This window comes from Myotis lucifugus, unplaced genomic scaffold (genome assembly GCF_000147115.1).
Source record: "Myotis lucifugus unplaced genomic scaffold, Myoluc2.0 scaffold_649, whole genome shotgun sequence".
Classification (NCBI taxonomy): domain Eukaryota; kingdom Metazoa; phylum Chordata; class Mammalia; order Chiroptera; family Vespertilionidae; genus Myotis; species Myotis lucifugus.
In genome coordinates, this window is record NW_005871697.1 from 337,711 (window position 1) to 353,189 (window position 15,479).

The 15,479-nt window shown below is 57.8% G+C and overlaps 1 protein-coding gene across 1 annotated transcript; it reads right to left on the bottom strand.

Annotated features, from left to right (window-relative positions):
* Window positions 1-46: 46 nt before the first annotated feature.
* LOC102418731 (sodium-dependent noradrenaline transporter) lies at window positions 47-15,156 on the bottom strand. The gene is made up of 12 exons (XM_006105202.3): window positions 15,055-15,156; window positions 13,681-14,010; window positions 8,221-8,355; window positions 6,873-6,976; window positions 5,705-5,829; window positions 4,850-4,962; window positions 3,546-3,674; window positions 3,003-3,102; window positions 1,642-1,712; window positions 1,147-1,314; window positions 702-773; window positions 47-129 (listed from the first exon to the last, which is right to left on the bottom strand). Exons 1-12 carry the CDS (start codon window positions 15,154-15,156, stop codon window positions 106-108), a joined length of 1,473 nt encoding a protein of 490 aa, XP_006105264.2. The 3' UTR covers window positions 47-105.
* Window positions 15,157-15,479: the final 323 nt, after the last annotated feature.

A 15,479-nucleotide genomic window follows, 5' to 3' on the forward strand; every position in this document is an offset into this window, starting at 1 on the left:
CCGGGAGAGGGATCCCGGGCAGCGGACAGCGTCTGGGTGGCGGCGAAGTGGGCGCCTGGACCTGGACGTTGGCGGGCGGGGCTCCCCCTCCTCCTGGGGGCGGGCTCAGATGGCCAGCCAGTGCTGCAGCTGCGGAAAGACCGGGCCTCAGTGTCTGTCCGGGGCGGGCGGGGGTGGGGGGAGCACCCAGGGCCAGCTGGGGAGCAGCACAGGGGAAGCAGGAACCACCCCTTCCCTCCAGGACCCCGAGGACATGCAGGCCGATCCCCTCATGGCCACCAACACCCCGAAAGGGCGAAGGCGCCGTCCCCAAGTCACACAGCGTGTCTGCAGCAGGGAGCTCACCGGGCCCTCCCCAGCCCCTGGCAGGCACGTTTCTGAGGGGGAAAAGGTAGGGCTCAGGTCACCCCGTCACTGATGTGCTCACAGCGCTTCCTTCAACACCCTCAGCTAGCTTGGTGACTCTTCCGGGGGACAACTCAGTGCAGATAGAGCTCAGCAGAGCTGTGGCCGGTGCAGGCCCGGACCCAGATGCAGAGGCCAGCGGGAGCCGGCAGGGGCAGGGGACAGCCCCACCCCGACCGAACGCCAGACCCCCGGGAGCCATGGCCCGCTGCTGCTGCTCTGGGACTCTGGCGTGGGGCCCTGCCCAGGGCAACCAGCACACGGCGGCCCCACCACCAGAGGTCCGGCTCACCCACCTGGAACTGCCTGACGTCCCTCTGGGCCACCAGGTGATGCTCGTTCTCCGGCGTGAGGCCATAGGCCAGTCTCTGGGAGAGGTTGGAGAAGGGGCGGCCTCAGCTAGGCCCAGGACACCCTCCCCGGGGCCCAGCGTCCCCCCTTTCACCTCCAGATAAGGGCCACCTGCTACTTGGCCCTAAAGTCCCACAGGAACGGTGGCCGGGAACACGGGTAGAATGTCGGCCCTGTGCCGGGCCCTGTGCTAAGCACTCTCTCTTCCTTCAGGATCCGTATTACTGTCCCCAGGTTGCCAGTGTGGAAATGGAGGTTCAAGGGGACACCCAACTGGCCAGCGTGGGGGGTCCGTCTGACCCTAGTCTCCCCTCTCACCCCGACAGGAATGACTCCATGCCCCTCCCATGCTGTCCCCCGCGCCCCCCCGCCCCTCGGGCCCCAGCTCACCTCCCAGAGGGAGCCCCGGGTGCTCAGGAACTTGTAGACGATGTAGGCGGGCACCAGGACCATGGAGGACAGTGCGACGCCCCACCCGACCCAGTTGGCCCAGAGCGGGAAGATGTAGTCATCGTAGGTGAGTGGCTTGAAGTTGATGATGCTCACCACCACCACAAACTGGGGGGGTGGGGGGGGGAGCAGGAGAGAGGGAGGGAGGGGAGGAGTGGAGAAATGGGAGGGAGGAGTGTGAGAAAGAAAGGTGACCTTGAAGCTGGGCCAGGCTGGGCACACAGCCACCAGGGCCCTGGCCCAGGCTGGAGACCCGCGGGGGTGGGCGTCCCCACAGTGTCAGCGGCCGGAGCGTCCCCGTGTCTTGCCGGGGGAGGGTTCTGTATCCCAGAACCGCTTTTTAAGAACCAGAGCCCCCTACCCCACCCCACTCAAGCCACGAGAATTTCGGTAGGTTGGGGGTTTCAATTAATAAGAAGAAAGTAGGGTCAAAACTTTAACAAAGTCAAGTAAGGCGGGCTTGAACCCCATCAGCTGCTGGATGTCGTTGCTGAACCTGTCCACCCCTGCGCACACACGGGCAGGCCTGTCACCGCGGCTACCCCTGCTGCCCACGCCCAGGGCCCCGCCCCCGGGCAGCGAGGCCACCCCTGGCACTTACTCCTGGGGACGGGCGCCCCGCTGGCCAGCACAAGGGAGAGGACACCCTCACGGAGAGTGTCACCCACGTGCCCCCCGATTCATTTTTCAGAGGGAGACGGGGCCCCGGGAGGGGCAGGCACACGCCCCAGGCCACACCCCAGGTCAGCCTGACTCGGAAGCCTGGGCTTCCCCTCTTGTGCACGCTCTTAAACACGAGACTTCCCTGAGTTCAGTCTGGTGGAGGGGCCCAGGTTCACACCGAAATCTCTCTCCGATCCGTAGGAAAGACTGCGAGCAGGACTAACCCTGGGATGGGCCGTGCGGGGCAGGAACGGTGCCGACACGTGGGCACTTGGTAACGCCTCTCCCCGTCGCCGGCAGAGCCAGGCACCAGCTGCAGCACAGGCCCCGCTACGTCTGAATCTCAGACGGTGGACACGGCCGCGGCTGACGGACGACCTGTGCAATGTCTAGGCCAGTGATGGCGAACCTATGACACGTGTGTCAGAGGTGACACGCGAACTCATTTTTTTGGTTGATTTTTCTTTGTTAAATGGCATTTAAATATCTAAAATAAATATCAAAAAGATAAGTCTTTGTTTTACTATGGTTGCAAATATCAAAAAATGTCTATATGTGACACGGCACCAGAGTTAAGTTAGGGTTTTTCAAAACGCTGACACGCCGAGCTCAAAAGGTTCGCCATCACTGGTCTAGGACAGACACGGGCACAATCACACAGCGTTGAAACTCAAGTCGAACTGGGCCCCTTGCCTTCAGTTTGCTGGATCTGACAGCCCTGCTCTAGAATGAGTTACCTGTGGAGCAGCCGCTTCCTCCAGTTCCCCTTGACTTTTTATTTTTATTTTTAAATATTTTTTATTGATTTTGTGTGTGTGTGTGTGTGAGAGTGAAACATCGATCAGCTGCCCTGCACGCCCCCTCCCAGAGATAGAGCCACCAACCCGGGCATGTGCCCTGGCCGGGAACGGAACAGTGACCTCTCAGAGCATGGATGAGGCTCAGCCAGCGGAGCCACACGCCCCCCCTGGAGCTCCTCTTTCAAAGTGGACACTGGATGCCTTCGGGCCTTTGCAGCACCTGCTGAAGGGGGTTCATGCAAAGATGAGCCACCGGCCAGGGGCCGCCATGGCAACGGAAGGCCCTCTGCGCCCGGGCGAGAAGTCTGCAGGAACGCGGGGCCCAGCACGCACCGTAAAACCAGGAGACGCCGATGGCCTCCATGAGCACAGCGAACAGAATGGAGGTGCCCGCCGCGAACGTGTCCAGCAGCGTCAGCACGTAGATTCCGCCCTGGGCAGGGAGGGAGGACGCCTGAGGCCACGGCTGGCAATGGCCACCAACGGTTGCGTCCATCACCACACACCCGTCCCCGTCCCCTGCCCCTCTTGCTCAGAGCCCCGTGTGAGGACGCGGGGGACAGGGCTGGGTGCTACTGTACTGATGTTACGTATCTGCGTCCCGACAAAGGCCCTCGGAGTCACGGGCCTGACGGTGGGTATTTCAGCCAGAAAGAGCGAGGTGGGTGTCAAGGGACTTTTGCTGCTCACACCAGGGGTGCCTGGAGGTCCTCGGGCTCAGAGGTGGGAGACGACAGAGGGGAGTGTCACCCTAGGGGTCGGGCCACGGGGTTGAGGGTGCCTGGCCCCGCCCTGAGCTCACCTGGCCCCACCCATGAGGCTGGGAATGTCTGACCGCAGGGAAAAGCAGCACCCAAGCAGCGCAGCCCCACTCACCTTGGTTATGCAAAACAGGGCCAGGAGGAAGGTCCCGAAGGTGACGCCGAATGTGAAGAGCTTCCGGTGTCGCTTCAGGACATGGAAGTCGTCGGCCAGGCCCGTGATGACGGCCTCCATGCCTCCCATCTGCAGGGAGCCCGGCAGGGTGGGCGCGGGAAGGAGGGCGCCCTGGGGCCTCCCGGGGTCTCCCACCGACTGCCTGGCCGCTCTGGGGAAATCAGCAGGCACTGCCCTCTCCCCAGCCTCTCACCCACTCTGCCCCCTTCCAACCAAACTCAGGACTCAGACACGAAGGGGGGTGGGTGCAGAGTTAGCTAGTGCCGTCTCCCCTAATCGACGGCCCCTGTCTCCTGCCCCTCACTCAGCCCCGGGGGTTCTGATGAGCCCACAGGAGCGTGAACGAAGTAAAATGCCCAACCCCCAGGCAAGGTATTTGCATGCCAACGGGGTCTCCTGGAGGAGACGGCCCCCAGTGGGGAGCCCCCAGAGCTGGGACTTCAGGCAGAGCTTCTGCCGGGGGTTCTGGCCGAGTGGTCACCTCCAGCTCCACCCTCAGCGAGAGGGCGTCTCCTAGCCCACAGCTATGGGCACATGTATTCTATGGCCTCAAATGAGTCACAATCACGTGTTTGCCTAAGTGACACCGACCCGGGAGGGCAGACAGGTGCACACAGGCCACGCTCAGCCACGGGCCTGCCTCTCGCCCCTCGGCAGGCATTTGCTCAGGGAAATCAGGGTTCCTTCCTCAGAACCCTTCTCAGCACCCTGCCCCGCGATGTCCCCACGGACAGGCAGAGAGAGGAAACCCCTTGGCCAGCCCCACTCTGAGACTTCTTGCAAACGCCAGGCTTGACCCTACAGGAGCACACAGGTCTCTGAGGAGGGCAGGCGGTCTCATCCGACAGGTGCGTAAAACAAAGGCTCTGAGCCGAGAAGGAGGCCCCATGTGCCTGTGCCGGCTGCTGGTGACAGAACAGTCACGGGAGGAGCCTGGCTGGGAGGAGGCGCCCTGACCCGCCTGATTCAGGGTCCTGTCTGCATGGGGTGGGGGAGGGCGGTTGGGCTGGCCCATCGGTGGTCACTGATTCCCAGGATGCAATGGGTTTCTATTGGTTATTGGCTTTGGCCTATGTACATCTTGCCTTTCTGAGTGAGGGCTCACTTCCTTGTTTGCATTTAAATAGGGCCTCTGGGCCGGACTGCTAATTAGGAGTTTGAATGGTGGGACTTCAGGCTGAGTTCTGTGTGTGTGTGTGTGTGTGTGTGTGTGCTGGGGGCGGGTCCTGAGCAGGGTCACTCACTGAGCTATCAATCCCCAGAGCCAGGAGCATGATGAAGAACACGACAGCCCAGAAGGTGGACCCCGACAGGGTGGAGATGGCTTCCGGGTACAGGATGAAGACCAGGCCAGCTCCTGCAAGAAACACGCAGGCCTCAGCACTGCTGGGAAGGGGGTCTGAGCTGCAGGTGGGCGGAGAGCGTTCGAAGGCCCCGTGGGCCCCAGGCCAGCCCGTGGCACCTGGTCCGTCCTGTGTGAGCTGACAGACGAGGCCAGCCCTGGCCTGCAGTTCACCAGGCACCAGGGAGGCAGGCCCCCGGCAGCCAGACCAGAGGGCAGCGCCTCGCACCCTCCTCCTGCCTGCCCTGAGCGAGCCTCTTACTTCACAAGCTCCGCAGGGGCCACTAGAGGCAGCCCCTCCCCAGGCCTCAGCTCCTCTGTGGCCACGAGAATATGGGAAACAGGAGGAAAGGACACAGGCCCCTGGGTTGGCCTGGCCAGCTGGGTGACCTGGGGCAACTTAGCCTGGGTCTCAGCTTTCTCATCTCTAAAGTGGGTCTATTCACACTCTCACGTGGGAGAACTGAATGGAGGCATGTCGAGTGCTCAGCACGGGGGCTGCTGGCACAGAGCGGATGCTCCCAAAGCTGTCCGGCTGCAAGGCACTCAGAGGGCGGTCCTGCCACACCCGCAGGGCCCGGGACTGCCTGGGATTCCCATGGACAGACTGCAAGAGGGTCCGTCACGTGGGCATGCAAGAGGGTCCGTCACGTGGGCAGTTTGGAAACCTCCGCGTCCAGCCCTCAGTCCCACAGCCTGCAGAGTGAGGTGAGTTCCCCAGCCCCGCTCCCCCCGCGTGCTCGGTCTGCCCACCCACCTTCAGTGGCCACGTCCTCGATGTTGACCTTGTGCTCATGGGCCATGTACCCGAGGATGGAGAAGATGGCAAACCCCGAGACGAAGCTGGTGACGCAGTTGATGGTGCTGGTGAGCAGGGCGTCCCTAGGGGGGGGGGGGGGGAAGAATCCCTGTTAGTTCAAGTCACCTGGCTCTCCCGACGCTGCTCAGGGACCACTGGGCCACCTATGGGCTCTGCAGCTTCCGACGCCTCCAGTGGCCTTGTTGGCCCATAGGCCCCAGGGCCCTGCCCTCGTTGCGTGAGGACCTGCAGGTGCAGGGATAGGTCAACAGCTTCTGGATGAAATATTCTGAGACCAAAGTCTGGAATCAAATTCCTGTTGGGGAACTGAGTCACCATCTCCTTCAGCTGACTTCCCACGGCTCCCCAGGGTCTCCCCACTTCTCACCCAGGCACCCGGGAGCTAAGATGAGCCAAGCTTTCCTGCAGGCTCATGTCCCATGAGCCCCTGAGACACACTCTTCAGACAAGTCGACCAGTCAACTTGCTGGCCCACAAGCTATCACCTCCCTGGCTTTGCTTGGGGGGGGGGGGGATGGCATCCCCTTCATGCATGCCACCCATCCCGAGTCTGCCTGTCACAGCCCTGTCCTCCACGCTCTCGCTAATCCCCCGTCAGAAGGCGGATCACACATTTCCTTAGCCTTCCTACAGCCTGCCCCCCGGGCACCCAGTCATCCCACCCTGCCTAGTCCTAGAGGGGTTGTGGTTCTGTCCTCAGCCTTTGACAGAGAGCAATGGAGGCCCCATGTGTGCCCACGTGCGGACTCTGATGCCCCACCAGGCACTCACCGCTCATGCAACCAGCCTAGACATCCCATCCTTGCCTGCCTGGGCATCAGATGGACAGACAGACAGTGCTGCCTGCTCTGAAAGCCACGCAGTAGTGTCCCTCTGTCCCAGCTCCCCATCCCAGCACTAGTGGCTTCCGCTTTCTCCTCCTCTCCCCCAGCATCTGCTTCATCAGAGGTGCCCATTGGCCATGTTGGTGCTCAGGAACACCCAGGTGGTCACTTCACGGAGGAAGAAATCCCAGAAGAAAAGTTGACTTGTCCCAGCCCAGAGCCCCGTCTCCCATCCCTGCCACCGTCCATCCCCAGATTCAGAGCCGCAAGAAGGGTCTTACCTGTAGCAGTTGTTGTCAAATTTGTTGTAACTGGCGAATGCAATCAAGACTCCAAATCCAGCCCCCAGGGAAAAAAATATCTGAGTGGCAGCATCAATCCATACCTGAGACGAGCAGACAAAAGCCATCACCCGCTGCTTCCGCGAGGACGGGACCCTCTCCCTGCCCCCGAAGGGATGCTCTGAGACCCAGGGAAATGAGGTCTGAATGGCGATGGCAGCAGATCTCCGATCGGAGCTGGCTCAGATCTCCAGGCTTCCAGCCATGTGCTGTCATCACTCAAAAGATGGAAGAAGTAAAACCCCACCGGCCCCAGGAGTCACCCCTGTGTGGGCTGGCAGGAGCTGCCAGGAAGCATATGCCCTTTCTGAAGATGCCATCCCCATAACCCCTGAGAGGGTCCTGGCCCTTTGCCCTCACTCCATCTACACAGCCTGCAACGGCTAGTGTATTAACGTTCTTTACAATCAGGACATCAAATGAAGTTCCTCCAGGGTCAGCTTCCTCATGACCACCCAGGGGGTGGGGAACATCCGGCCCACAGGTCGCATAAGGCCCTCGAAATCATTTGGTCTGGCCCTGCCAAGGCATTGGGGTGAGGTGACCGAGTATAGCAGGCTACATTTTAAGCTGATAATTTTGTATGGTCTGCGAATGATAAACACCCAAATGGCCCTTGTGCTAGAGCAGTGGTTCTCAACCTTCTGGCCCTTTAAATACAGTTCTTCGTGTTGTGACCCAACCATAAAATTATTTTCGTTGCTACTTCATCACTGTTATGTTGCTACTGCTATGAATCGTCATGTAAATATCTGATATGCAGGATGGTCTTAGGTGACCCCTGTGAAAGGGTCGTTCGACCGCCAAAGGGATCGTGTCCCACAGGTTGAGAACCGCTGTGCTAGAGAGATCCCGGCCTCTATGCCTGGTTATCTTGTCCAGGCTTCTGTGGGGAGGAGGGGGTCTAGGTGTCCCTGTGGCTAATGCTGCCCCTGACACGGTCATCATGGGTTGGTGGCAAAGGCTAGCGCTGGGGACTAGAGATGGAAATAGGACTGGGGTGTCTAGGTGGGTTGGAGGGCCATGGCACAGGGTAGAGGTAACCCCCAGGACAGAGCATCATTCCCTTGAAAAGAGGGGTCTACAAAGGCCCCCCAATAGAACCACAGAATCCCAGCCATCGGAGATGGGCGGGCTGGTGGAGACCTGCAGGTGCAAATCCAATCCGCACCGTCAGGTGGAGAAGCCACAGCCCAGACAGGAAGCTGGGGCCAGAGTTCCTGTGGCTGCCTTCCCCAAGGAGCCTCCCCAGTCCTGGCCTCGGGCGGTGGTCCCCGTGGGTGCTCACCGTGGCCTCCTTGAGGCGGTAGAAGTCGATGTGCAGGTAGGCGCTGATGCCGTTGGAGGCGCCAGGCAGCGTGATGCCGTGGACCAGGAGCACGAACAGCACCAGGTAAGGCAGCGTGGCCGTGATCCACACGACCTGCCGTGGATGGTTGAATAGACAGTTGGGTAGACGGTTAAGTAGATAGCTGGATGGTTAAGTGAGTACATGGTTGAGTGGGTAGATAGATGAGTGAGTGGGTCAGTAATACATCAGAGGGTTAGTGAATGACTAAGTTAGTCAACGAATGCATAAATAAACAAATGACTCGGAGTAATTAAGTGAATCAGTGGTTGTTTATATCTTCTGAGGGAATCAATAGAGGAATTAGGCTCCTCTGTTTCAAGTTATCCAGTTGTTCCCCCATCCCTCCCTTGCAACATGGGGGGTCTTTGCAGATACAGGCTTTAGATTTCCCTCAGGGGCGTAGGAACAAGGAGAACAAATTGCCAAAAAACAAACGAGGAGGAAAACATGCCTTAGAAAGTGAAGTCATTGCATCTGGACGGCCTCACACCAGTCCTGGATTTATTCTCCCAAATTGACCTAACTCCTCGGTGACAGGCGCAAGGAGCGCCCTCAGATATCCTCGCTGGGTCCTAACTGCTGTGTTCCCCTATAACTCATGTCAACAGCTGCAGGTCCACTACCCAGCCCAGCCAAACACCACTCCACCCACCAGACCACCACATCCCTCGTCTGACTCTGAGGAATCTCCCCTGGGGTCTGGAGGCAGCCCTGCACTGGCCCTGCCTGAGGCTCCAACATGGTTTCAGTTTCCCCAGGAACACACCAGGGCATGACTAAGCTGAGTCCGACTGCAGTCAAGCATCAAGAAGCTTTGCCCACGCACACGTGTTCCAAGTCAACGATCGGAGTCTTGTTGAAAGTTCTCAGGATCAATGGCAGGGGCGTTCTGCTGCCTAAGAGCTTGTGTTGAGGGGGAGGCTCTTGGATCCTTGGCCAATAGCTCGCTCATGCTCACGTGCGCCCTGTCTGCACGCTGGGGGAGGGGAGGGGGCCCTTGGGCTGTGTCAGCCCCACCCCAGGCTCCTCTGCTCCCAGATTTGCAACGTGCAGTGACTCTCTGGCCACGGGAAGCCAGACTTGGTCTATCTCTGAGCATGAGATGAAAAGAACAATGAGGGGCCCATTGGTTTTGGCAAGAGTCATCAGGCCCCAGGGGAAGACCCTACTCTCTATCCCCTCAAATCCCAATTCTTCTCCACCCTTGTGTTTCTGTGGATACAGGTTAGAATTTGCATGGTTCCAGGGTGCCGAACTCAATGGCTGATACTCCCAATGAGGAAGATCTTGGCTCCTTAAGAAGAAGAGCTTTCTAACGAACAGAGCTCTCTAAGGAGGAAATGAGCTGCCCGGGAAGGGGTTGAGGTCCCTGTCATTGCAGGTGTGTAAGCCTTGCTCGGATCCAGGCATGAGGCAAAGGATCGCCTAAGGCAGTGGTCAGCAAACTCATTAGTCAACAGAGCCAAATATCAACAGTACTTCTTCAAAATAGACTCGCCCAGGCCGAAAACCGACTTCTGCGCATGGGCCACGAAGTTTCAATCGCACTGTACGTGCGCCCGCACGCGGTATTTTGTGGAAGAGCCACACTCAAGGGGCCAAAGAACCGCATGTGGCTCGCGAGCCGCAGTTTGCCGACCACGTAAGGTGAGGCCCCTGCACCAGCAGCAGCAACAGCACCCAGGAGCACGTCAGAAATGCAATTCCCACCTCGTCCCCACAGAATCACTCTCAGGGAGGGACCCGGGCATGTGAGTTTTAACAAGCCCTCCGTGTGATTCTTATGAGCACTAAAGGTTGAGAAGCACTGCTCAAGGTCACCTCTAAGGTCTCCCCTAAGACAGAGATGATACAAGCTACAGTTTTGACAGGTTCAAGCCTTGGACTGATGAGGGCACAGTCCTCTCATGGCCACGTGCAAGTCCCAGCTTGGAGGGCAGAGCCCTCCCAGCACAATTATAGCCAACAGCTGTAGTTGTGAGCTTGAACCTATGGTCCGAACACGTGGCCCCATGTGCCTGAGTGATGTGGGCTTGATAGAGTTCAGGTGCATATAGTTGAGTAGGATTGAAACCCAGGAGAATGTTGTAAACATCTTGGTCACGCCCTTACTTTGCCTCGTGGCATCTGCTATAAAATAAAGACACGGCTTGTGGGCGGCGTCGCTGTCTCTCAGAGAAGCAGCGTCCCACCGAGACCCGGCTTTCATTCTCTTGTCTGTCTTTTCTAGGCCTTTCAGCCGCCCCCACTCAGGTTCACCCCTGGCCGTGCTGGCGCGGCACAAACCTCCAGTGATTTCTCATTGGTGATCCCCTGAACTGGGGTTTAGGGACATTTGCACTAACAATGAAGACATCCTAAGATTCATGGGGTGAGGGGAACACACTGATGTTACTTAAGAAAATGCTGAGGGTGGGAAGGGTTGGTGTGGTGGGGAGTGGCGGGCTGAGGAAAAAAAAAAAGAAAACGCTGAGCTGTAAATATTTTAGCCCATTCATCGTTCCTACGCAAATGATGCTATTCATCGTAACGGGATCCCAGGGTCACTAAAGCCAGCCAGGCCAGCCCGTGCTGACAAATTAGTGAGAAGACTTGGCTAGGATTACGACTTGAAGTCAAACGTTAACAAAAAGGATCTTTCCTTTAAAGACTCTAGAACTCAGGATTGCTTTGAATTGGTTCAGCTTTCTCTCCCTCTGATCCCGTAACTTTGCCAGAAGTGGAGAGGGTGTTCTGACTTTTCCCATCCCCCAAAGTGCCCCGGCCGGCGTGGCTCAGTGGTTGAGCGTCGACCTATGAACCAGGAGGTCATGGCTCAATTCCCGGCCAGGGCACATGTCCGGGTTGTGGGCTCGATCCCCAGTGTGGGGCGTGCAGGAGGCAGCCAATCCATGATTCTCTCTCATCATTGATGTTTCTCTCTCTCTCTCCCTCTCCCTTCCTCTCTGAAACCGATAAAAATATATTTATAATACTTTTAAATAAATATAAAAAAAACCACACTGAGCACTGGCAAGGGGACTGATGACAGGGACAAAGAGAGACAAGGATCATTTATTGAGCAGCTTCCATCTGCCAGCCCTGCACTGGGGACCCCTCACTCCATCTTCCCAACCGCCCCAGAGGCCGGCACGATCAATACTTTGCAGCTGGAGACACTAAAGCCGAGGGAGCATCACTCACCCTGAGGTCACCCAGGAGAAGTGATAGCACCTGGACTCCAGCCCAGGCCGTCTGACCACCAGACCACGTGCTCAATCACTCACTCAACTGTGTATCTGAGACCCAGGTTTCACTCTGGCCCTGCTAAGGATCGCTCTGAACCCCCCGTCCCTCTCTCGACCCCCATTTCCCCATTTCTACAAGCAGATGGGCACAGGTGGCCCCTAAGTATCTTCTAGGTCCACATTTGGTGCCGGCTTCCTAGGCTTGTGGCTGCAAAGAGCCAGGTCAGCCAAGGGCTGTGAGATGGGGAGGCAGGCAGGACCCCGGATGGCCAGCCCGGCTCCCTGGGGGCTACCTCCTGACTCAGACCTCCACCCTCTGCCCTGAGGTGGCCCATGGGTCAAGGTCACCGAGTGTGTGGTCTGGGGGAACCTCTTTCCCTGGATCAGAGGGCACCCTCCCCCCACCGTCCCACATGCGGGCAATGGAGCACACATCTTCCCAGGCACGGAGCTTGCACGTGCCAAGGCAGGAAGTGTGAACATGTGCAATTCATTTCGGGCTGCTCTGTGCTGTGGGGGAGCTACGGAAAGCTCTCAGTCCTGTTCCAGAAGCAATCTGGAAGGAATAAGCAACGCTCGCTCTTGTTTGTCTCCGGAGCCAGAGGTTTATGAAAACAATTAGAGACAAGGCACGGGAATATCCTGTGTGCAGTCCCTCCCCACAGGCTGGGGCCCTGACGCAAATGGGGGCTGTGGCTTCTGTTGACGTGTTTCCACGTGGGGGGCTTCTCGGGAGCCACCCCTCGTGACTCCCACCGGGGTGATGACTCCTCCGGAGGTCCCTTTGCGGAGAGGGACCGAGCACGCTCAGCTCCTCCTCCCTTCAGCATCACTCTCCCTGCAGACAACTCACGCTCCGCCCTGGCCAAGTGCTAAACTGGGTGGGGCAGGCCCTACCCCTCCGGCATGGCTGGAGGGAACTTAATCTACGGGGGTGCAATGCAGCGTTAGAAGCCTGGGGTGCCGCCCCGCCCACCCCCCAGGCCAGCGGCAATAGTGAGGCTCCTACACCTTCAGCTCTTCCACCTGCGGAGGCCAGGACAGCCCTTCCCCTGCTGCCCAGGAAAGGCACTGAGAGGCCGAACAAGGCCAGCCTGGACCTCCGCACCTCTGCCTTTGCTCAGGCTGTTCCACCCATTGAAAACCCCTTCCCTCTACCCTGTCTCCACCTACACCTGTCCCTAGAGACCCAGCCCAGACGCCACCTTCCCCGGGGTCTTTGCAGACCCTCTCGGTAGAAAGAATTTCCTTCCTCCACTGATGCAGCCTCTTACATTTCTGTGACCATGAGGCCTCATGGTACGAAATACCTTCTGTGTTGAGACAAAATACACGTAGACATATAGCTGCTCTGCTAAAACACCAGGTCCGCCAGGCAGCACTTCCTTATACTGTGTGCAATGCACTCTGTTACTAGCTAGCCCAGCGGTTCTCAACCTGTGGGTCGAGACCCCTTTGGGGGTTGAACGACCCTTTCACAGGGGTCGCCTAAGACCATCGGAAAACACATATAGAATTACATATTGTTTTTGTGATGAATCACTGTGCTTTAATTATGTTCAATTTGTAACAATGAAAATACATCCTGCATATCAGATACTTACATTACTATTCATAACAGTAGCAAAATTACAGTTATGAAGTAGCAACGAAAATAATTTTATGGTTGGGGGTCACCACAACATGAGGAACTATATTAAAGGGTCTCGGCATTAGGAAGGTAGAGCATTCTCTTTTACTAAAAAACCCAGAAGGGGGAATGACTGGCTTTATAGCGAAGCCAGAAGTAGGAGGGAACATGTGCATGAAGCGTCAGCCCAGAATTCAAGGTCCATCAAACACAGGTCAATAGGTCGCTTTTTGTGGCCGGCGACCAACGGGCTTGTCCCCAAGGCCCTTGGGGTGTCCCATCCCCAAGTCCCTGAAAGGAGCTTGGGTGGAAACGTGTGGGAGCCCTCGTCTGCTTGGAGGCCACCCCCTCCTGTTGGGGAGCCGGGGCTTGGGGAAGGGAAGGGACTTGTCCGAGGTCTCCCAGGGAGACAGGGGCGGAGCTGGGAGCAAACCCAGGCTTTGTGCGTCCCGTCCCACCTTTTCTTCTCACTGACTAACAGTTGCAGCGAGAAAAAATGAATTGTTTTGAGGCCGACTGAACGCGAAACAGAGGCGTTACCTTTCCTGACGTCTTCACGCCTTTCCAGAGGCTGAAAAACAGGACGACGACCACCACCATCAGGCAGAGCAAGAGCTGCCACTGGGGCAGGCCGATGTCGTGAATGCCGCCGCTCTCGTGGAGGTGCAGGACGCCGCGCCTGCCAGGAGGACGGGGCCGGGGCCAGGGAAGACGCCATCGGTCAGGGAGGACACCCAAGGCCTGAGCCACTGGCCAGTCCCGAAGGTGCACAGTGAGGGAGACGGGCCCTGGCTGCCTGGCCACAGCCCCACACCATCGGGGACTGTTCTGTCCATCCCAGCCTGTGCCCAGGACTGCCCTATGGCTGCCCTATGGGACCAGCAAGTCACATGGGAGACTGCCCATCGGTATCTAGTGGGCAGAGGCCAGGGATGCTGCTACACACCCAACGTGCCCAGCACGGTCCTCCCCGCCGCCCCCAACATAAAGTGATGCAGCCCCAAATGTCAAAAGTCTCTTGCCGAAACCAGTTTGGCTCAGTGGATAGAGCGTCGGCCTGCGGACTGAAAGGTCCCAGGTTCGATTCCGGTCAAGGGCGTGTACCTGGGTTTCAGGCACATCCCCGGTAGGAGATGTGCAGGAGGCAGCTGGTCGATGTTTCTCTCTCATTGATGTTTCTAACTCTCTATCTCTCTCCCTTCCTCTCTGTAAAAAATCAATAAAATATATTTTTTTAAAAAAAGAGCTTTAAAAAAAAAAAAAAGTCTCAAGTTTGCGAAATCCTCGTCTGCAGCACAAAACGTCAGCCTTTCAGAATCCGAGCCTTTCGCAGTGGGCCTGGGTTCCAGGGCAGCCCCTCCCTCACCACACCCTGCCTGTGGCTCCTAGCAGTGGCCAGCCAGTTGTCATCCCCTAATCACATTAGGCGCTCAGCGCTTTGGGCCAGAACACGCTTCCCAGCCCAATTTGTCTGCTTGGCAAACTTCTCATCCTGCTGGTCTCAACTCAGAAATGATGCCCTGACTTAGGCCCCTTTCCTATGGAGAGAGGGGGGGGGGGATATAAAAAGGGGAGGATGGCAGACCCAGAATCAGCAGCTGGACCCATCTGACTTCATTCTGCTTCGAATTGCTCTATGGGCTAAGTGTTGAATGCCTCTAGCCTCCAATCAGGTGGCAGAAATGCCCCCGGCCAGGCCCCTGGTATAAAAGGTTAGACTTGAAGCTGATTCCCCAGGGAAGGAATGCAAACCCACCCCCCACCCCCCGCTCCCCAGCAGGCCCAGGCCGTGGGGGCTGTTAGCACATGTTGCTTGGGTTTGTTGCCTTTTTTCCAGAAAGTTAATGAAAGTGAATCGGGAAGTACGCGGTCCAGGCTTTCCAGTCTGCGGGCCAAATGGGCTTCGTTTCTCACTTGACATTTAAGCGCGGGTGTTGGTGGGTGGTAGGGCGGAGGGGGCGTCTCCCCCCCACCCCCCAGGATCAGGCAGGGGGAGAGTTCTCGGTTGCCCGGCATGCTCCCCAAGGGCGCCCTCTGACAGGGGAAGGTCTGAGCCCCAGGGTTGCTTTTAGCTGCCGGCTGTCTGGCTGCGGGCGCGGAGCCTGCAGAGAATAGCGGTTTTGTTTCCTTGGATGATCGGTGCAATCCCTCAGCTTCAATGAGCCCAAGATGGCAACAGCGCTGGCCAGCAGGCTCTGAAGGAAAGAGCAGCTACTAATCTTCTTCAGGGTTGGCACTCCTGAGTTCTGCTTGGCTGGTCTCAGACGGAGCTGGGGATGAACTTTAAGCAGAAACATCTGGCTATCAGGGCTATGTGCCATTCAAAAAAAAAATGCCGA